General features: G+C 49.3%; 1 protein-coding gene across 3 annotated transcripts; it reads left to right on the top strand.

Moving 5' to 3' along the window:
• The first annotated feature begins 5,063 nt into the window (after nucleotides 1-5,063).
• On the top strand, nucleotides 5,064-20,535 carry PKM (pyruvate kinase, muscle). Of its 3 annotated transcripts, none has more exons than XM_010571571.1 (11): nucleotides 5,064-5,162; nucleotides 5,375-5,544; nucleotides 5,931-6,022; nucleotides 9,018-9,149; nucleotides 9,350-9,536; nucleotides 10,375-10,645; nucleotides 11,303-11,453; nucleotides 12,337-12,489; nucleotides 16,034-16,200; nucleotides 19,065-19,246; nucleotides 19,838-20,535. In XM_010571571.1, exons 1-11 carry the CDS (start codon nucleotides 5,122-5,124, stop codon nucleotides 19,942-19,944), a joined length of 1,653 nt encoding a protein of 550 aa, XP_010569873.1. In that variant the 5' UTR covers nucleotides 5,064-5,121; the 3' UTR covers nucleotides 19,945-20,535. The 3 variants fall into 3 exon arrangements, with proteins under 3 accessions (XP_010569873.1, XP_010569872.1, XP_010569874.1); XM_010571570.1 differs by lacking the exon at nucleotides 16,034-16,200 and adding an exon at nucleotides 16,697-16,863 and having other exon boundaries at nucleotides 19,838-20,114; XM_010571572.1 differs by lacking the exons at nucleotides 9,018-9,149; nucleotides 16,034-16,200 and adding an exon at nucleotides 16,697-16,863 and having other exon boundaries at nucleotides 5,105-5,162; nucleotides 19,838-20,114.
• Nucleotides 20,536-20,562: the final 27 nt, after the last annotated feature.

The following is a 20,562-nucleotide window of genomic DNA, read 5'->3' as shown; positions in this document are numbered from 1 at the left end:
CCGTGTGTGTTGGGGAGGGAGGGAGGGGAAGGTCTTTGAGGTGAGGGGTGGGGGGGAAGCGTGTGCCCCGCAGACCGGGCGGTAAAACGGAGCGCGGGGCCCCCGATTGCAACATCTCGTCCGCCTTCCTGATGGCCGGGGCTGGGCCGGAGTCTTCTGGGAGGCTGAGTCAGATGGAGACGGAACGAAGCGCTTTGCCGGCTCCCCCTCGGCTCGCCTTCCCCCCCCCCGCGTGTCTGCGCTCACGTAAGAGCCGCGGCGATGCTCTGAAGAGCATCAACTTAAATCAGTGTACGGCTCGCTAAACTCACCACTGATGCTGCAGCCTCTTTATTCCCCCCCCCCCCCCCCCGGAAAAGAAGGCCCCTTCTGAATTAATCTTCTCCCTTAATTATGTCTGCCTAAACACGTCCAATTGATTTGGACAGTCCCTTGAACTGTGAAAACCTTTGAAATGTGTTTAAACCCTCTTTGCAGGCTAGTTGGGCACGAATAGTGCTTTTGTCGGTGGACAATGGCAACCTCCCGACTGTCTCCTCAGATTAATAAAAGTAGAGGACAATCTCTGAAAACCTGCTTTGTTCCGATACGGCAGCTCGTTATCGGAGAGGCCCAGGTTAACAGAAATCAGTGTTTTCCAGAGGTTTTTGTGATGTTAATGTCTTAACTTTCCGGTTACCTCCTGCTCCTGGGAAGGGCTGCTGTTAATCCTGACCTGCCTTGGCCTAAAGGTTGCATGACAAAGAGGTTTCTTGGTTACCCAGATACCCCCAGGGAAACTCGAGGGCTTGTTGTGCAAGCAGGAGTGCTTAATTAAAAAAATTTCACTCCTAAGCACGTAATTTTATGCCCAACATTCCATTTATAAAACAGAATTTAGGCTAATTTAGAGGAGCTAACGTTTGATGGCCTAATGGGTCATGCTGATGCTGGCTGGTTTCCAAACCGTCACCAGATTAACGAAGGCCTTTTCAGCCGAGGCAGGAAGCTCTGCTGCGAGCCACGTGTTTGAAGCTGGGACTCTTCCCTGCGAAACCCGTCAGAGAAACTTCACTCTCACTAAATAACGAGCTTGCAGAGACTGCAGCGCTGCTTCTGAGCCCGTTTCTTGAGCAGCCTGTGTTTTTCTTGACTACCAACTTCTTTATCTGCCCAAAGCTGTAAATTTTATGAAAACCTTAATTTATTGGCGGTAGCTGGAGTGATCCAGTGCCGGTGTTAGTTCCCTTTCCGCACACCAAGCTAATAATTTAATTTGCTAGAAACAAAACGTTTCCCAGGCTGGCCGGACCACGTGCTAGTCCTTTATCTCCCGCCTGGCTGGAGGCCCTTGTTCTCCCTGGGGGAAGATGGTGCTGGGGCTGCTGCAGCAAGCGGTGATGGATGGCACGTAGGGAATGAGGGAATGGGGCTGCAGTACCTTGTCGCTGCCACCCACGGCTGGGTGCGCAGCAAATCCCCATCCTGGAGCTGGGGATACAGCAGAGGGATCTATACTTCTACCTAGATTTATATATAAATGTAAAAAAAACCCCAAAACAAAACCCCAAACTTTCTTTTATAATGCAGAAAAGATTTTTACAGTTTCCTTGAAGGCAGTTAGGTGGTTTCTGCTGGTGTGGGGCCAGGCTTGTCTTCTGTCAGAGCAACATGCTGCAAGGTAAAGTTGGTAGGTCTGCCTGCACTACAAATACCCTCGAGATAAATCTTTCTTGTCGCCAAATATCTGATGCTTGTCACCTTGACTTGCTTAATTTTTTTGTTAAGCCTCCTGTATCCCTTTACCCTCTGGGGAGGGCAGGCTCAGCTAAGGCAAGGCTAATCCATCTGCACACAGGGAAAGTGCTGATGTTGCCCAGTGCCATGCAGGCTGGCCTGACCTTCCCATCCCACGTAGCTCATCTGCTGAAAAGCCGGAGAGGCGTCTCCATTGCGGAGCTGTGGCTCGCTGCCGGGGAGAGTGTATGCCAGCCAGGAGCAGGTGGTGGCTTCTGGGTCCCATCCTAGCGTTGCAGAAAAGAGATGTCATTTTGGGGTGGCCATCTTGTACTTACGTAACGGCGCGACGCCACCTCCTGCACCAGCCACCCAGGGAAGAATGTGTTGTCCTTCCTTCCTGGAAGAGGGCTTGACAGGCTGTATTAAAAGCCTGCTTTGCTACAGAGCTGTATTTTTTTGTTGTTGTGTGCCTTTAGCTTCTGGAATGACAAAACTAATGTTTTTCTAGGCTTTTTTTGGGAATCTGAAGGCCTGCCCGGTTTCATAACCCTGCCCTTCTCAAATATAACTGCTAACTCAAACCATTTCTGCCTCTGGCCAGGGACACTGGGCGTGAGCAGCCTTCTTCTGCAGTCTCAGTGAGGTTGTGTAAATGAGGCTGACCAATAAAACCCGAATAGTCACCCACCGAGAGCATCCCTGCTGCCTGTCTGCACCTTTTACAGGCAGTAAAACATCTTTGTCTGGCATGGAGGTGGTTAACGCCGGTCCTGCCTGGGGACAGTCCCTGCAAGGATTCTGCAGTTTCCACTTCCCTTTGTCACTGATAACAGCAAAGAATTGGCCCACGGCGGGGAATGCCGCAGCCTCTCCTTTCCCCATCCCCCAGGGCAGATCCGGAGGTGCCATGGATTTAGGGTTTCTCTCAGCCAACCGCAGGATGAGCTGGCTGGAGTTAGTCACCTCGCTACTGCAAAACCGGTTGTCCTGACCTCAGACGGCTCTTTCTAGAATATTCAAGAGCCAGGGACATACCAGACATCTTTGGGACGCCCTGCCTGAAGCACAGGCAGCCCAAGTAATAAACTTGGAGATGTAATCGTTATTCCTTGAGGAAGAAATTCAGATTTATTCAGTGCTGGAAACATTCAGGCTTTGTAGGGTATTGCTTACCCCCTTCCTTGCTCAGCCCACACTGAGTGTCTTTGGGCGTCCTTGAAGTCCTTGCTCCTCTGTTTGATTTTAAAAAAAGCAAGTCTGGAGTAGTGGGAAATGCCAGACATTCCTGTTACATTTATGAGACTGGTCCTTCCAGTAGAATTCAGTCAGTGCTTTGTAAATACATGGTAATGGGAGGCAGGAGGAAGTATTAAAAAGCGAAGCTTGTTGGTAGCAGGGCATGGTGCTGTGGGCAGATGGGTATTTGGGATACTTTTTGGCTGCTGCGCTTCTGCTCTCGCCCCTGGACAAGGTCACAGTGTCTGTGATTAATTTTTCTGAGCTCACTGAACTGCTGGAAAATCTTGTGAAGGGAGTTCTGACTGGGAACTTAACTTTCCTATTTATAAAGGCTTTAGGGGTTTTAAAATTATATTTGCAAATGACTTCAGTGGGTGCGGGATTTCCATGAGATAGGGGGAACTCACCTGCCTATTTTTAAAAACTTCCAAGTCATGCTCTGGATGCAGTTTCTGTCTCGGGATCCCGTTGTTTCATATTCCTCTCGTTCCCAGAAGCTGCGCAGACCTGATCGCCCGTGTTTGCATGGAGGCAATTTCCCAGCAAAGGCTTGTTTTTTTTGGCATCTAGAGAAGCCGGTGCTGCTCCGCAGGTGTCAGAGGATGCAGCAGCAAGTGTTAGAGGGCTAAAACACAATGTTTCAGGGCTGACCAGTGGGTTTTCCTATAATAATGGGACTTTGTCGGGCTTTTTATGTGGGCAGACCTTCTTGTACTGACTCTGGTGAATCAGCAGCTTCTGGCAGGGCTGAGGGAAAGGAGGCTTTGCCAGGACAAATTATGGTTTTCGCTGGCCTGACTCCTTTATGCCGCATGGGAGCAAGGCGATGGTGAGTCACGGTTGCCTGTGAGAGGATCTGCACGATCTGCACGTACGTGGGGAAGGTCTGCAGAGCAGAAGTGGCTGAGGGGAGGAGCGTCGGCACGAACAGAGCCTCTGCGGCACCGGGCAGGCACATGGCAGGCTGGCAGGGGATCTCCCTGCCTGTTCCTTAGAGGCATGGCTTCGTTCTGGTCAGCCCTGCTAGCTTTGACAAAGCTTTCGGGTTTATTAGTGCCTCTGTTTCAAAGCTGAATACACTGAGCTAGCTGGTGTGTGCAGCTAACGCCATTTTGTGACTTACTGGTTGGGTGGTTTTTGGTTTTTTTTTTTTTTTTTCTCCTTGGGGCAGGCAGAACAAACCCCCTGCTCTATCCCTACCTTTAGCTGAGCAGCAGCCCATATTTCTATGAGCGCCACGCTAAAGGTTTATCTTTTAGGTGAAGGCAGCTTATGCTGAAAGAGCAGCCTGCTTTAAGTATCCCCTGTGTGCCCAGGGGATGAAGTTTGAAGTCAAACCATTGTTTGAAGTCAAAACTAGTGATCTGCCCATGCCAGTAGCCACTGCCTTAAATCACTCTCTTAACCAGAGGCTTTTTGAACACCGGCAATCTAGCCTGGGCAGGTCGAAGAGGACAAAGAGCTTTCACTAGCTACTGCTACCTGAGAACAAGATTATTATGGTGCGGCCTGAGGTGCGCAATTAGAAATGCCCAGGGGTAGCAGCACTGCTGGGAAATGAGTGTCCTGCCATACGAGTGGACAGTTAAGCTTCAGTTCAGCTTCCTCTTGGGACTGTGGGCTGTTCCTGCTGTTGTGGGGATGCTCTAGTTCTGTAGAGGCAAGCAGCCTGAGTTCAGAGAGGTTTTTTTTTTTTTAATCCAAACTTGGAAAAAAAAATAACCAGTTTTAAACCTCGTGGTGGTTTTCTGCCACCCTGGGTGAGGGGGGAATGCAAGGGATGGGGATGATCTGCAGCATCCTCAGTTTGAAAAGGGACCTTGAGTGTATTAAAGGAATCTTCAGTCTTTTACATGTTCTCTGCCAAGGTGTTGTGTTTAATCAACTCACGTTTACTTGTTTGTACGGGCTTAAAGGATGGGTTTTAAGCTTAGGTGGACTTTGCTGTGATTAGGTGCTTCTCGGCAGAAGATGGCCCGTGTAAGAGCATATCCGCAGTCACGCTAGTGCCAAGCTGCCCCGATCCCCGGTTGCGATGGGTAACGCAGTTGAGGCCTGTAGGAGAAATGACTTGAGAGCTGGGAGGGATGAGGCAGAATCTCTGCCTGTGCACTCAAGTGCTTGAATTTTGTTGCGTTGTGTAGCTCCAAGGGAAGACTGGCAATGAAGAGAAGCTATGAAGGGAACATCTGCATAGAAGGCAGGTGAGCTTTGGGTGGTGTACGTGGGGGATGACATGGAAATAGCAGTGTGTCTTGCCTGTATCTGAGACTCTCAAGTAGGAACATAAAGATAGTTTGACCCAGTAGCAGCTTTCTTGTTACCTCCATATTCATCACGTGGGTGTGTTGGTGTCTCTGCTTGATGAGCAAGTCTGGGGGATTCCTAAACCTGGCACTGCTTTCTTCTCTTCTAGACACAGGATTCCAGCAACGATGTCGAAGCACCACGATGCAGGGACCGCTTTCATCCAGACCCAGCAGCTGCACGCTGCCATGGCGGACACCTTCCTGGAGCACATGTGCCGCTTGGACATTGACTCGGAGCCAACCATTGCGAGAAACACCGGCATCATCTGCACCATCGGTACGCGATTCCTAGATAGGAGAGAATTGCAGCTGTGAATCCCTGTGTTGGTGAAACTTGTTAGGGAAATTGTGAGAAGGCTTCAGCTTTCATCCCTTGCCAGGGCTGAACTTGTGTGTTGAAAGAACACGATTTTCCCATGTCTGCCTAACCCATGTTATTGCTAGGAGTGAATCCAGTAGCCAGGGAAATCAGAACTGCTTAGGTTCTGCTGCGCTCCTCAAGGCAAGTTAAAGCAATCTTTGCTTCTGTAGAGATGAGCTGCTTTAGCGCTGAGCAAGTCTGTATCCATTATACCTTTTCTCTTCCACATGAAACAGCCTGGCGTGTGTGGGTTATCTCATTATTTTTACAAAGTTAATATTCAAACTCTTTCTTCCTCCTAGGCCCAGCCTCCCGCTCGGTGGAGAAGCTGAAGGAAATGATTAAATCTGGAATGAATGTTGCCCGCCTCAACTTCTCTCACGGCACCCACGAGGTGAGGGTGGGGTCTGAACTGATACAGCCCTCACTGGGCTCTGTGTGTGTGTCTGCTCACCCTCTCCCTCATGGAAGAGGGAAATCCAGCTTAGCCCAGGCCAGCCTTAGTGTGGGAAGGCAAAACTTAGCTCTGCTTTTGTGGAAAGCATACTGGTTGCACATATTGAGCCTGTGTAATTGCTGTTAACATTTAAGTGTGCTTTCTGAGCCATTATGAAAGTAGTTGAAGTTGGTTCCACACCCTTTCTCTGTACCAGGGAGCCAGGTAACTGATACTTGACACTTGTGTGCCAACTGCTTGTCATGAAATCCTTCAGTTCTTCCTCATGTTCTGCTGTTCGCTGTACAAAGCTGCTGCTTCTCAGTTAATAGAAGCTGAGAAAATTTGTCCCTGTTTTGCTGTGCACCTCTGCAGGAGTACACAACTATTGGTTGCTCGTCTCGCTTCTTGTTTTGTTGCTGGGGATTTTGCAAGCGGGCAATCAATGAATAACCTTGTCTCAAGAGAAAACTGTTAGTGATTTGAAGTAATTACTGTCCCTAGTTGAAAGAATTGAACTCCTGGGTTTGCTTGGCTAACCAGCAACTCTGGTTGTGTTCCTGGGAGTCATGCAGTTAGCACCATGGTATTTGGGAGGTGGTGTGGTGAGCTTTTAAGAATAAGGTCAAAAGAAATCAACGTGATTTGTGGCAGACAAACCCTTATTGATATAAATAGATGAGATCCTAAGTGATACTGGAGGAGCCGAGGATCCCATTCCAGGTTGCCTAGAATGCCACCCTGAGCTGAGTTTTTTTTTTTTTTTACCCTGGCTGCCCTCCAGCTTTCAAAATGTCAGACAGTAGCCAGTAGCAGCTGTAGGTGGTTTTACTTACTGAACCGTGAGCCTCATGGGGCATAACAGCTTGGCTTCTCACCCTCGTGGCCTTTAAAGGCCACAGGGCACTGTCAAAATCAAAAGGTCTGATGCTTAACTGTGGACGACCATCAGACCTTGACTAAACACCCTGGTGTAGTGTCGGTGCATAGGCTGTAGTTAGCAAAATCTGCCTGAAGAAAGGGTAGTGTGGAATTACTCTGCCTTCCAGTAGTCAAATCCTGCAGCTGGGTGGCTCATCAGGGAATTGGTGGCCAGGCTGAAACTGGGAATTTTCACACCGTTGCTGCCTAGTGGAGCTGCTTCTGTGGTTTGCATACTTGTTAGCTGAGGTCAAGGACAGGGACCTGTGGCTTTCTGCTTTGGGTGAGGTCTAACTGCACATTTCACACAGATGAGGTTAGGTTACAGCAGAGTCTGGTCTTGCTGTCATCTCCTGTTGAGTTTGACTGTCAGCCATAGCCAGTCTTAAGTCTGAGTCCTCTCCTGGTTCCTCCAAAATGTTCCAGTTACCAGCGAAGCCCCAAAGAATTTTCATCTGTCTCGAGTGCTTTGGTTCTTGTGTCCACCCCAAAGCATTTAATGGGGCTTCAACTTTACCAGAGGTCCTTTAGCACCCGGCTGCCACCATTTTATATAGGAACAAAAACGGCTTTTACTTCCAGCTCTGCCTGCATTCCTGTCCTGGATATGTAACTCTTCAGGAAGTCAGACTTCAGTTAGTCCTTGCTGTCAAACTAAAAAGGAAAAATCCTGGGTGGCTGGGATCAGATAAATGTAATAGCACCATACAGGCAGGTTTTCTGTACTGCATCCATCTAGGCTGCGGTGCATGGAAGGGTTGGGGCCTTCTCCCCCTCAACTTGCAAACACAAATCAATAAACTAAATTTTTCCTGCTCTAAAGAGTTAGCCATTGTGTATCTCTGGCAGAGGGCATGCACACAAACTTCAGCACAGCATTTTCCAGCCCCACCTTCCTGGAGCTGGATTATTGTCCCTGTGATACTGAAGCCCGCGTTTGGGGCTTGTGTCGAGGCAGATGAATGGTGTGGGGGGAGCTGGGTGTTTCTAGGTGGGTCAGGTCAAACGCTGTCAGTCTGGTACAGAGAGGGGAAAGGTTATTTCTTATCTAGAAAAGTCTGTCAAGTGTTACACAACTTGCAGTCAAGGTTATCTCTTAATGTTGTTTAAGCAAGTAAAGTAAACTGATCTGCTGGTCATCTGAAGCTCATTTGAGGTAGTTGGGATGGGAGTTTCCCTGCAGAACTGTCTGTCCTGAAACTGGCAGCGTTAATGAAATGCTCTTGCACACTTGAAAGTTTGGAAGCCGGGTGCGTGGTGCTGGAGTCTTGAACTTGTGGCTGTGATTGCTTTGGCTCTCAAAATAAAATGTAAATACTTAAGTGCATAATGTCCTCTTAGCAAATCCTTTGTCTTTAGGGGAAATTTAAGCAAAAGAATTGTAAAAAAAACTTGTCCATCTGCTCGCCTGTGGGACTGATAAGAGGGGTCAGGCTGGAAGTCTGTGGGGGAGTCAGCAGTGTAGAGAATGGCATCCTCCCTTCTGTGCTTTGAAGGGAGGAGGAGAACAGCCATGTGTGGCAGTAGCTTAGCTGTGACGTTCTTCTGGCATTCAGGAGTCTTCCACGCACATAACCATCCAGCTGCCAGTGCTGCCCGTATTCTGCCATGTTGAATAGGCAGGTGTTCAGCAAAGCTTTCAGAAACGTTCTTCCTGAAGGCCTCTTGGTTGGTGGGCCATCTTCAAAAGGCAAGTGTATGTCCTGATGGAAAATCATGTCAGCCGAGCACCTGGGCTCTCTCCTTGAGTTGTCCTTTTGGGATTAGAACTGGGGGCACCAAAGTCACAGTCAGATAACTGCCAGACCCCACTTTAATGTGGGGAGGGCCTTTGTTTCCTCACACTCTGCTTTTCTGGAAGCTCAGTCTGAATTAAATTCTCAAGCTAGAACTGAAATTTAGCGTGTGAGAGCAGAGCTGTCAGCTTGGGCAGTGTTTGGGGTGTGTAGTGGTCTTGGTTTATTTGTAAGCAGTGGAAAGCAGTGGAGTAGAAATGGGCTGAACATTTCCATCTTTTCCCCCTCCTCACCAGTATCATGAGGGCACAATCAAGAACGTGCGAGAAGCCACAGAGAGCTTTGCCTCTGATCCTATCACCTACAGACCTGTGGCTATTGCACTGGATACCAAGGGACCTGAAATCAGAACTGGACTCATTAAGGGAGTAAGTTGCTCTTTTTTTCTGCCACTTTTTTCAGCATGTGAGACTGGATACCGTATTATGCCTGTGGCATTTTCCAAACAAAAAAAATGTCTCATGGTAGCGAGCTAGCTACCAAAAATTGGAATGAACTGCTGCAAGCTGAGAGTTGGTTGTGTGCTGGTTTTTACTGTGTTTGCTAAAATGCATGTTTTGACACGCAGAGTGGCACAGCAGAAGTGGAGCTCAAGAAAGGTGCACCGCTCAAAGTGACCCTGGATGATGCCTTCATGGAGAACTGCGATGAGAACGTGCTGTGGGTGGACTACAAGAATATCACCAAGGTTGTAGAAATTGGCAGCAAGATCTATGTGGATGATGGTCTGATTTCCTTGCTGGTTAAGGAGAAAGGTGGGTAACAACCGTTCCGGCTATGATGCCTGTTCTTTCCTCAGGATATATTTGTGGTTTCCCTCCACTAACTATTTTTTAGCTTGCAGTTCTGTATTAAAGGATTACTTGGTTCTTAATGCTGTAGTGAGACTTTGTGTAAAACTTTCTCTCCTTCAAGTGTAGCAAGTTTCCAAAAACTGACTTCAGCTGGGTTTAACTAGACTGACATCTAAAATCCCTCTTCAAAGGTGAATGTGTGGTAGGGACTTAGCAGTGCTCATGATCAAAGCCTGTTTAGCTAATTCATACTTTAGCCAGGCTAATTCATATTTTTAATGCAGGATGTAACTAGTTTTACAGCATAAACCCTGAGTTTTGTGGTTAGAAACAGAACTAGCTTTAACTGGTAATGTAGGGGCAAGGTTAGTTCCACAATACTCCCTTTATAGTGGTGCCTAGACTTCTTTAGCCTCAAGGTATCATCTCTAATCCCAGCCAGAGTGTGCAGGGAGATCGAGGTGAGGCTTTTGGGGTGCTCAGTTTGGTATCACAGGGCTCCTGTGTGCAGAAGTGCAACCTGGTAGCTTTTTTGGGGGAGGCAGTCTCAACCTCCTACATGGAACAAATGGCATCTTCTCCAAAAACAGTGTAGAAGTGGTTTAAACTGGTCTGTTGTGCTCCCATGGGTAAATTGCAAGCTTGTGTGTTACATAAGTCCTCTGAAGAGAGCAGTGATGTGGTTCTTATAGCGTGCGATGGCTGTTGGCACTGCTGTTCTCAGGTCGGGAGGTGGTGTGGGAGCCGGCAGCGGGGAGCTTGCTGGTAAACACTGACTGTGGGAACACATCTGTTTCAGGCAAGGACTATGTCATGACGGAGGTTGAGAACGGCGGCATGCTCGGCAGCAAGAAGGGAGTGAACTTGCCTGGCGCTGCAGTCGACCTGCCTGCGGTCTCTGAAAAGGACATTCAGGACCTAAAATTCGGTGTGGAGCAGAACGTGGATATGGTGTTCGCTTCCTTCATCCGCAAAGCTGCTGATGTCCATGCTGTCAGGAAGGTGCTAGGGGAAAAGGGAAAGAACATCAAGATCATCAGCAAGATCGAGAACCATGAGGGTGTGCGCAGGTGAGCTTTGTGCAGGTGGCATTGCAGGTCTATCACCCTGTATCAACGGAAGAGCACAGCCCATTCGCATTGTAGTCAGGACTCCTGGTCTCTGGCTTGCCAGCAGCAGAAAACTGTCTAGTCCGAGTAACAGGGTGGTAATGCAGGCTGTCACTTAATGCCACGTGCGTGGGACTTGACGTAGGTGTGGTATGAGCAGTGGGTTGTGTAACTGTCACACGCCCTGAGCTCATGGGGACAATGTCACAGTTCTCCCCCCATTCTGAAAAATCCACAATAGTCTTTGTAGCAAATGTGAGTTCAAACTAAAGCAAACTTGCTGTTCCGGATGCAAATCGGCAAGCTAATGCATGGGAATCACCACAATTGCGACAAACTATCAGACCAAAATATCTCAGATCAACTCATGCTCCTCTCAGTCTGTCTTTGTATAGCTTTCTATAGTGCTTTATACATGCTATGACTTGGTCTTGGTTTTCTTCCTCCTTCCTTGGCATTACAGCTTACCAAAATGGGACGTGGAAAGCCCATGCGCCGACAGCGTAGCTGTGTGTTATGCTTGGGAGCAAGGCCCTCTTTCGGAGGGGGAGGACAGAATAGATGGGAAGGTGCTTTGCAGAACAAATGGGGGTAACAAACCTCTTCCGTTGCTGTCAGGTTTGATGAGATCATGGAGGCCAGCGATGGCATTATGGTGGCCCGCGGTGACCTGGGAATTGAGATCCCTGCTGAAAAAGTCTTCCTCGCCCAGAAGATGATGATTGGGCGCTGCAACAGGGCTGGCAAACCCATCATCTGTGCCACTCAGGTACTCGAAATGCAACACTAGCTCATAACTGCCTGAGTCTGGCAGGGTGGGAACGTCAGTAGCTGTCATGGCTTGATGGTGTTTGCTAGAGAGTGAGATGCCAAGAGGAAAGAGGTTTTGCTTGAGCTCATCTTGAGGCACTTCTTTAAAGATGTGTTTGGGATCTTCCCCAGCAAGGTTACAGGACCTCTTGTCTGTCTGCTGAAGGTTGTACCCCTCAAAACCTCATGCAGTATGAGCCTTTTGGGCTGACTAAACAAATTCTGGGGAAAAAATCGCTTATGCTTTGCCTTGCCATCTTGTAGCAGCACATCTGTGTCTAACAGAGAAGACTTGGAAGATACCTGGGAACCTTAGCAAGATGGGCCCACGCTGCAGTGTCAGAAGGAACTGAGTAAAAGATCCATCTCCTTATTGTGGGAGCTGCTAGTGAGGGAGGGAGACCTGATGCTCAGCTTCACTGGTTCCAGTAGGGATCATGTATGGACAGTCCTCAGGCACTGGGAGGGCTGGTTTCCTGGCTGTGCTGATTCTCTGCACAGGCTGTGGAAGCGAAAACTGTCTCTAGACAGTGGTCATCAGACAAGGTTCTGGATTTACAGTGGCATATGCTCCTTCCTCTTCCTGTATTGCAACTGAAATGCTGCCTCAGGTGGTGTTTCATGAGGAAGTGTTTTTCTCACTGATAGATGCTTTAATTCAAAGCTGGTTAGGGACCAGGTCCCTCTGTCCTGAACCCACAGGAGAATTCTTCTCCCGGAGTCCTTCGGCTGCATCCTATCTTCTGCCCTACCTATCTATAAAATATACTGAAGCACGCTAGTGAAAAAGCAGCTGCATCCTTCTGCACTGTCTTAATTTCTTCAGATTTGTTCTTTTCCAGATGCTGGAAAGCATGATCAAGAAACCTCGCCCGACCCGTGCTGAGGGCAGTGATGTTGCTAATGCTGTCCTGGATGGAGCAGACTGCATCATGCTCTCCGGAGAGACTGCCAAGGGAGACTACCCGCTTGAGGCTGTGCGCATGCAGCATGCTGTGAGTACAGCCTTTGCTCTGGTGGGGGGCTTGTCCCACAGGTGAAAGTAGCATTCTCTGTTGCCCTGCATCTTCCACCTGAGCCAGGCACCTGAAGATCTAAATGTCTGGTGCTAGGTGGCAGCACCTAGCAGTCCGAAGTAGTGATTTTTTTGTTCACACTCCTGCTGTAGGTGTTTCTTTACCGAGCATGGTCCTGAGGGCCTGAAATCTCACTTTGTGTGCTCCAAACTATTGTTGGGCAGAGCTGAGAACTGCTCTGCAGTGCCCTGAAATCTAAAACTTCAGATTTCTCATAGTAATTTTTGTTTAGGCCAGGGTAAAGGTTTTTTTTGCTGTTACCTTGGTATGAGTTTCTCCAAATGCCCTATTCATTTTGGCATATTAAATGCCTTAAACTTCTCCAAGGTCAAGGAGCTGCTTAAGCAGTTTATCTCTAGATAATGAAAGGTATTGGCTGACTCCTCTGTGGTGGGAGGGAGGGTGGGATGGGGGGGAGGCTTGTGAGTCTGATTTAGAGCGCTGTTGCATTCAGCACCTGGTGTGCTTGGTGTTGGGAGTGTTTGTTGCAGGAGTACTGACAGCACCATATTTTTACATGCCTGAACTGCCAGAAACCTCTGCTCTGCTTTGAGTTCACCCAGCTTGCATTTCAGCTGATAAAAAGCCTCATGTCAAATATCTGCAAGTGTTACTTCTCCCCAGTTACCAGTGCTGTGAATCATAGCAGTGATAACTGTCACCAGTTATAACTCACCAGTTTTATTTGCAATTCAGGTTATATAGATTAATGAACTCAGCTAGTGTTTGTTTGCAGTGCATTATGTGAATATTTTACCTTTATCTGGTCAATATGGAGTGGTGTTTTTTGCACGTGGTAAATGCAAAATATGACTTGATGATTACTGCGCAGTGACTGCTGGTTTACAGGCTGAACACTAACGGTGCACCTAAAAGGTTCTTCCTCAGTTTTCACCCCCTAAAACAGGAGGGTTGACTCTCCACCAAGAGCTGGAAACTTGCTGCAGCAAACCTTACCACCTGGGTTTCCATTCTGGCATTAATTTTTAGACTTGGGCACGTTGCATTGTACCTGTAGCCTGAGCTCAGGATCTGTTGCATGTGCTTCTCTCTTCCTGCAGACCTGGGAATGGTGGTGTTCACTCTGCCAGGCCCCTGCAGTAGTGGTTTTAACCCTCTGTGCAGAGGAGCAAATACAGTTTCACTTTATTTAATGTAACATAGCACAGGTAGTGAGGTGCCAACTCTGTGATGGTAGGAGCATATACCCCTACAGTCAGGATCTTTCATCTGAGCTAATTCACTTGGTGTTAGTTGAGAGAAGCCCTGCCCAGCGACAGTGCCCTGAATAACCACGGTCTGAAAATCTGCAGCATGGCCAGAGCAGAGGAATATTTCCTTCTCAAGTGGCCACGTGGTCATAGCAGGGAGAGAGCACCTTGCCTCTGGTAAAGAGTGGCTCCTGTATGCATTCCCTGGCCTGAAATTGGTATCAGTTTGGGTTTATATATTTGTTTATGCAGTGGTGCTACAGGAGTATTGCAAGTAAAGCTCTCTCTGTCGTGAAGTGCAGGCAGCAAACATGGGGGCTGTGATGCTGAGAACGATCAGGGTCTGTGCTATGTGCTATCCTTGCACCTCTCAAAGACTTGACCTGTCTATTGCCAGCCTGTCCCAGCAGCTTTGCTGGGACTCTGAAGGGATTTTGCTCAGCGATCCCTTTCCAGCTAGCCTCGTACAAATGAGCTTGCTCTTCAGTAGCTGGCATCTCTGTGACAAAAATGCCATGTGGTTTGAGTTTAGTAGCGAGCTTCCAAATATTGGGCAGGCTGTTTCCTGTTTGTGGGAATGGCTTCCTTCCAATTCCAGTCCATGATCCACAGTTGTCTTCAAATCCTGCCCTGGCCATTCTGTCTGACAGGACCAACGTTTAAATAGCCGCTTCATTTTCCTTTCTCCCACCTCCACCCTGGTATCTCCACCTGTGTACCAACTGGAAACCCTCTAGCCATTTCTGTGTGAGTAAAGCTAGCTGTGACATGGCATTAAGAATTGCTGTGCCCTTCCACTGTCAAAACAGGCACGTGTATACACATATTCTCTTACAACTGGGGAGTGCAGGCCTCCCTCTAAACTCATGTTCACTCTGCATGTTAGGCAGAGCTGCCTGCTTTTGGACTAGCAGCTGAAGTTAAACTGCCTGGCTACCAGCTCTTGCATTTGGAGTAAGTGTTTCGAGGCAGATACTTCCATTTTATCTAACAGCAAGTGTAAAGCCAGCAGTAACAAAACTCACTGCTTTAGGACTAGAGTTGGCGCTGGAGTACTGTTCCTGCCTGTCACATGTGTCCTGTTATTTTTAGACATAAGATACTTAACTACTTTGGCTTAGACTGATATCTGTGGAAGAGGGATAATTCCTAGCATCACATAAAATAATTCATTAACACTAGAGCAGCAAAATTCTTATTTGGAAGGGGTCTAACTACAAAGCTTTCACTATAAGGGCACTTCAGTCTCTGCTTAAACATCAACTTGTCATGCTTTGTGTAGTGGCTGCTCACTTTCTGGAGTAACTGAATGAAGTTGTCCTTGAAAAGATGATCAACCTTTGCATGCTTTTCTAGTCTCTCCAAGCCTTCTTTATCGGGTTGTCAAGGGCTAACGCAGCCTTCTGAGATGAAGATTGTCTTTAAATGTGAGTGATTCCCAGTGTACTGGGATGAATAGATTACTGAACTTGTTGCAAATGCTTAGCCTGAAGAGAAAGCCCTTAGTTACGCCTCTGCACCTCTTGTCTGTCCAAGTCTGGCGCTGTACAAACACCCCAACATACACATTGTGACAACCCTGTAAAGAAGACTTGTTCCTCTTTATTTCTCTATTACTGAAAGGGAAGTTGGTACAACTCTTGGAGGTGAAACTTCATTGGCTCTCAAGTTAAACTAAATCTAACGAAGCCGAGAGAGACAGTCTCCCAACTTCAGGGGTGCCGTTGGAAGTGTGTTGCTTGCATGTTGGCTCCATGAGGACTGTTCTAGTGGTGCTGTGTGGTGTTGGGAGAATATGAAGGGGGAACATGGAGCTACAGAGATTGCCTCTTGAGGAATCGGAGGCAAGCAGATGGCATGAGAGTCTCTCAAGGAAGTAATAAGCAGCAACAGCAAAGTGCGGCCTGAATGGGCTTGCTGTAGTCCTTGAAAAGCAATCTGCATTTGGCTGCTCTGAAAGGACTCCAAAATATAGCAGGAATGCCACCTTCGCAATGCCTGCCCAGTGACCAGGGCCCACCAGTTAAATGGCATGGTGGACCAGGCAGTGTGGCTGTGGCACGTTAGTCTGAGTTGTGTTCAACAAATTCACAACCTGAGAGCCAAGGAGTTTCACAGCCTGACCTTTAATATCCCCTTGCCTGCATTACTATGACAATTAAGCAAATTAATGTGATCTCATGTTACTCTGGTATATTTTTCCTTCTTTTCTTTCCTCTTTTCTCCTCCTTCCCTCTTACTCGGGCCTGCAGATCGCTCGTGAGGCTGAGGCTGCAATGTTTCATCGTCAGCTGTTCGAAGAAATTTTCCGCCTCAATGTTAACAACAGGGACCCTGCCGATGCCATGGCAGTAGGAGCAGTGGAGGCCTCTTTTAAGTGCTTAGCTCCAGCCCTGATAGTTCTGACCGAGTCTGGCAGGTAGGGCCCAGAGAGGGGGCTTGGTGCCAGTTCTTCCCATGAGTAAAAACACGCTCCGTTCTAACACTGCAAATATTTAGCAAGCAGCTTGCTGCTACAGTATCAGCCTTGCATAACTGCTGCGGTCTGAGTTGACTTCTCTGTGGCAGGGAGGGACTCCAGGTAGGCAGGAGCAGAGCGAGAGTGCCTGGCAGTTGGCATGAATGTCACCCGAGTGTGGGCTCAGCAGGGCGAGGTGACTCAGTAGGTGCCACCAATTCCGAAAAGAAACCCTGAGGATCGAATGGTTCCTCTATGAGGCTGTGCTGGTCGGGTGGCTGAGTGTTGTGGCCATTGCCCCAGCGTATTGAACTAAATCTGGGCCTGCTAATTGGTTAATGTCAAAAGCTGACAGTATTTGTGTGACACCTTGCTGATAGAGCAGCTCGCCTTACCCTGTGCTGCCCCGAGCAAATGATGTGAGTGTTGTCTTCCCGAACGCATGTTGCTCTTATAGATTGCCCGGGAGGCCGAAGCCGCCATCTTTCACAGGCAGTTGTTTGAGGAACTGCGTCGTCTGACTTCCCTGAACTGTGATCCCACGGAGGCCGCTGCTGTTGGCGCTGTGGAAGCGTCCTTCAAGTGCTGCAGCGGGGCCATTATTGTCCTCACCAAGTCTGGAAGGTAGGAGGTGACAGGTTCCCTCAGGTCAAGCCCACTTCGTGACAGGGTGGGGGAAGGAGACTCGCAAAAAGATGGCTTTGAAAGCCCAGAGCTGTAACAGCGAAGCGTGGGTTTTGGCAGCGACTGGGAGCCCAGGCCGCCTGCCTGCAGTGCCGGTTCCTCAGGAGATGGGCAGACATCTTAAACATCTGCACATACGTAACCTCCGAGTTCCTCAGCCTGCCCCTGCCAGCGTGGCATCAGCAGCGAGCTCTGCCTCCCCTTGCTGTTGCAAATGGCATCTCTGCCAGCAGCGCTGGCTGGAAGAGTCAAGGGAAAAGAAGTGTTGCAGCTTCGATTCAAACTTCTTGGCAAGAAATCCTCCATTTAACAGTAAGGCAGAAGTTCAGTGGATGCAGAATTTTTTTTTTTTTTTTTAAATCAAGGCCTTGGCCTTTTGTAGTAGCATCCAAGTTACTGGTCCCTTGCTGAACCTTTCAGGCATCAGCCCTGCTTGCTTAAGCCCAAGTGGCAAAGAGGGACTGCTTAGCCTAGAATTGTTAGGCAGGGAAACTGAAAGCATTAGAAATTTCCTCTTACAGGCTTCCTTATGCCTGCCTTCAGTAATCTCACTGAACAGGCAGGCATCTGGCAGGCACCCAGCAGCCAAGTGCTGCCTGCACTCAGGTGAGCTCAGTGCCTTGGCTGCAGGTGAAAGACAGCAATGCGGATGCACTGGAACTATATAGTTTGGGATTTCTGTCCAGCGACGGTGACAACTACTGAGTAGAGACTCACTCTTCCAGTTGTGGAAAGGGAGCTGAAGCCTTGCTGATCGGCTTTTCCGTCTAGAGGAACTAGGCTGCCTGCTCTCAAAGCACGTCCGACCATAAGTCTCAGACTGCTTTCTGGAAGAAAATCTGAATTTCTTGCACTGGATTCGGACCAAAGAAATAGTGCAGCAGCAGGGATGTGGTTATATGTGCTGGGCACGGTCTACCTGAAGATCTGGACCATTGGTGAATCCTTCACCTAGATTTACGCTTAAAACGATTTGAAGCAGCCACTTTCTGCAGAGATGAGGAGTGACTATAAGCAGTCAGTTTCTGGACACCCTCGTGCTTCTAATGTTTCTTTGTAAAAGGTTCCAGTCTTACACTTGACCTTTTTAAAGAGACTTGAACTCTGATATTTGAATATTTTTAGCTGTGGATTCTGTTACAGCCTTTGAGTACCTGGATCTCCTTAAGCTACCGGGAGGCTTCTTGGACAGCGTGGGAAGGATTGTCTGAGAGCTGGCACGTGTGTTTGGGTGCTTTGAGCAGACTGCTACTGCCTACTTTAAGCAGCAATCCTTGAATCTGAGTATTGCTGAGCTTGGCTCCACTAAATGAGGCTGCAAAGCTAGTGGAGATACTGGCATGCTCGTTGGAAAGATGGAGCTGTAAATGCCATGGCCTTGCAGTGTTAAGCTACATTTATTTGCTGATGCCCTCTGTAAGCAGCGCCCAGGGAAAGGGAAGCTGTAGTCCCCACCCAGGGTGTGCTGCTTGCTATTTTAAGGCATTTTAAGGACTTTGTGCCCAACTTTCTGGTATAAATTTTGGCCTTGGTTGCATTTGCTTCCTGTTGGGCACAAGAGCAGAGCTCTGTGTGGAGGAACCGGCCTGTTCGCTGGCTTCAGCAGGTGAACGTGGCTGGGAGGCAAATGGCTTCCTCCTTGGCAAGCTTTGGGTAGCGCTGCTGGCGTGGGCTCTTTCCATCCCATAAAGCGGGAGCTCCTCAAAACAGAGGGAACTTGCAGGGACCCCCATTGAGATGCCAAGGACTGCTTGCAGAGGCCAGAATAAATGGCACCTTGCCACCTTAACATAGCAACAGAGACAAATAAAGGCTTGTTTTCAGGCCCAAAACACCCAGATGGCACTTCCTAAACTTGGAGGCGAGGTGATTTTCACCACGAGTAGGGACTGCCGCCAAAGGATAGCCTTTGGTGGTGGTCCGCCCAGTTGCCTGGCTGGGAATTCAGCAGAGCATCAAGCTCGTTGGTGAGCTTGGCTCTTGCCAGTAGCTCCTGTGTCCCTTCAGGGGTTTTGTGGAGCCCTCCAGGGTGACAGGCAAACCTCGCCGCCGCTTGTGCTCCCTTTGGCTGTACATGGGTTTCCTCTTGGGCGGCTGTGCCTGTAACGTGGTGCTTCACCTCGTGTCTGGTTTCCTTCTAGATCAGCACACCTGGTGTCCCGGTACCGCCCGCGGGCTCCCATCATTGCTGTGACCCGTAACGACCAGACGGCGCGCCAGGCCCACCTCTACCGGGGCATCTTCCCCGTCCTGTGCAAAGAACCAGCCCATGACGCGTGGGCAGAGGACGTGGATCTCCGTGTGAACCTGGGCATGAATGTTGGTGAGTGATGCTGCTCCAGCCTCCTCTGGGGAACAGTCTGGTGGGATGTGGTGGTCCTGAGCACCTCAGATGGTGCTTCTGGGGTTACTGATGGGGACTGGTGACAAGGGGAGAGGAACTCCCTGCCTGTGTGGTAATGGTATCCGACTGGGAAACGGGGTACAGTAGTTGCATAAGCACAGCCGCATCCGATTGTGAAATGGGACAGCAAGTTTGTCACAGCTGCCTTAAAATAGGTCCCAGCAGAAAACGAGGTTGGTTTTAACGTGATAAGTGCTTGAACCGCGATGCTGGAGACAAGAGAAGTCTGGAGCGTGGTGGCTCCTTTCTCCGGTCCCTCTCCAAATCTCGTGCTGTTGAATTTCAAGCTCTGTGTCGCAGAGGAGCCAAAAGCAGAGGCGAAGGGTCCGAGATGGGTGGGCAGCAGGAGGACGGGGTCTTGATACCAGCCCAGGGCCGCAGCTGCTGTGGGACAGGCCCACCCCTGCACCTCGGTGGCGAGGGGAGTGGGTGACAAGTGATGTTCCCCCCCGCAGCAAGCTGACGGTGGTGGGACCTGAGCTCTTGACACCTCCCTCTCTTCTCTCCTAGGCAAAGCACGTGGGTTCTTCAAGAGTGGTGACCTGGTCATCGTACTGACGGGCTGGCGTCCTGGCTCGGGCTACACCAACACCATGCGTGTGGTGCCGGTTCCCTGAACGACTGACTCCAACCAGCGCACACACCTTCCTTCCCCCCCACCCCGCTCCCCTCTCCCCTCGCGTTAGACCAGCCATCGCTTGCGCTGTTCTCCTTCTCCCTAGAGTGGATGTAGGTTGCTAAACCACCCAGTGCAGCAGCAGCAGGGGGGAAGAGACCTTAAATCACTAAAAAAAAAAAAAAAATACTTGAAGTGTTTAGTTTTTTTAAAATCTTTCCCCGTAGCAAGTCCTGCCCCGATGTATGTTGGGGTCGGTGTCAGAGGTTCCTGCGTGCAGCTGGGCCTCCTAGTTTAGTGACTGTCCTCAGGGTGTGAAACGTCCCTTTCCCTGCCCCTGTTTCGGGGTGACAGGGAAGGGGAGAGGTGACGTGTGGTCAACGGTTCTGCTGTAACCCTCCTAACTCCAGGGAAGCTGCTACTTCCCCCCCCCGTGCAGACCAAATCCAAGGTGAATCCAGCCCCCTTGAAGCCAGTGGGTTTTGTTTTTTGTTCCAGGGGTTGGGGGTAGAAGAAAGGTGTTGGTTCCCGACGCAGTGCGAAGGCCTTCCCGTGCTCCCCTTGCAGCGTCGTCTGTGCGTCAGTCGTGTTTGCCCCTCGCCCACACACTCCCCCCCCC

This window comes from Haliaeetus leucocephalus, unplaced genomic scaffold, assembly GCF_000737465.1.
Source record: "Haliaeetus leucocephalus isolate CR32 unplaced genomic scaffold, Haliaeetus_leucocephalus-4.0 Scaffold339, whole genome shotgun sequence".
Classification (NCBI taxonomy): domain Eukaryota; kingdom Metazoa; phylum Chordata; class Aves; order Accipitriformes; family Accipitridae; genus Haliaeetus; species Haliaeetus leucocephalus.
The sequence above is the reverse complement of the archived record's forward strand: the minus strand, read 5'-3'. Positions and strand labels throughout refer to the sequence as shown.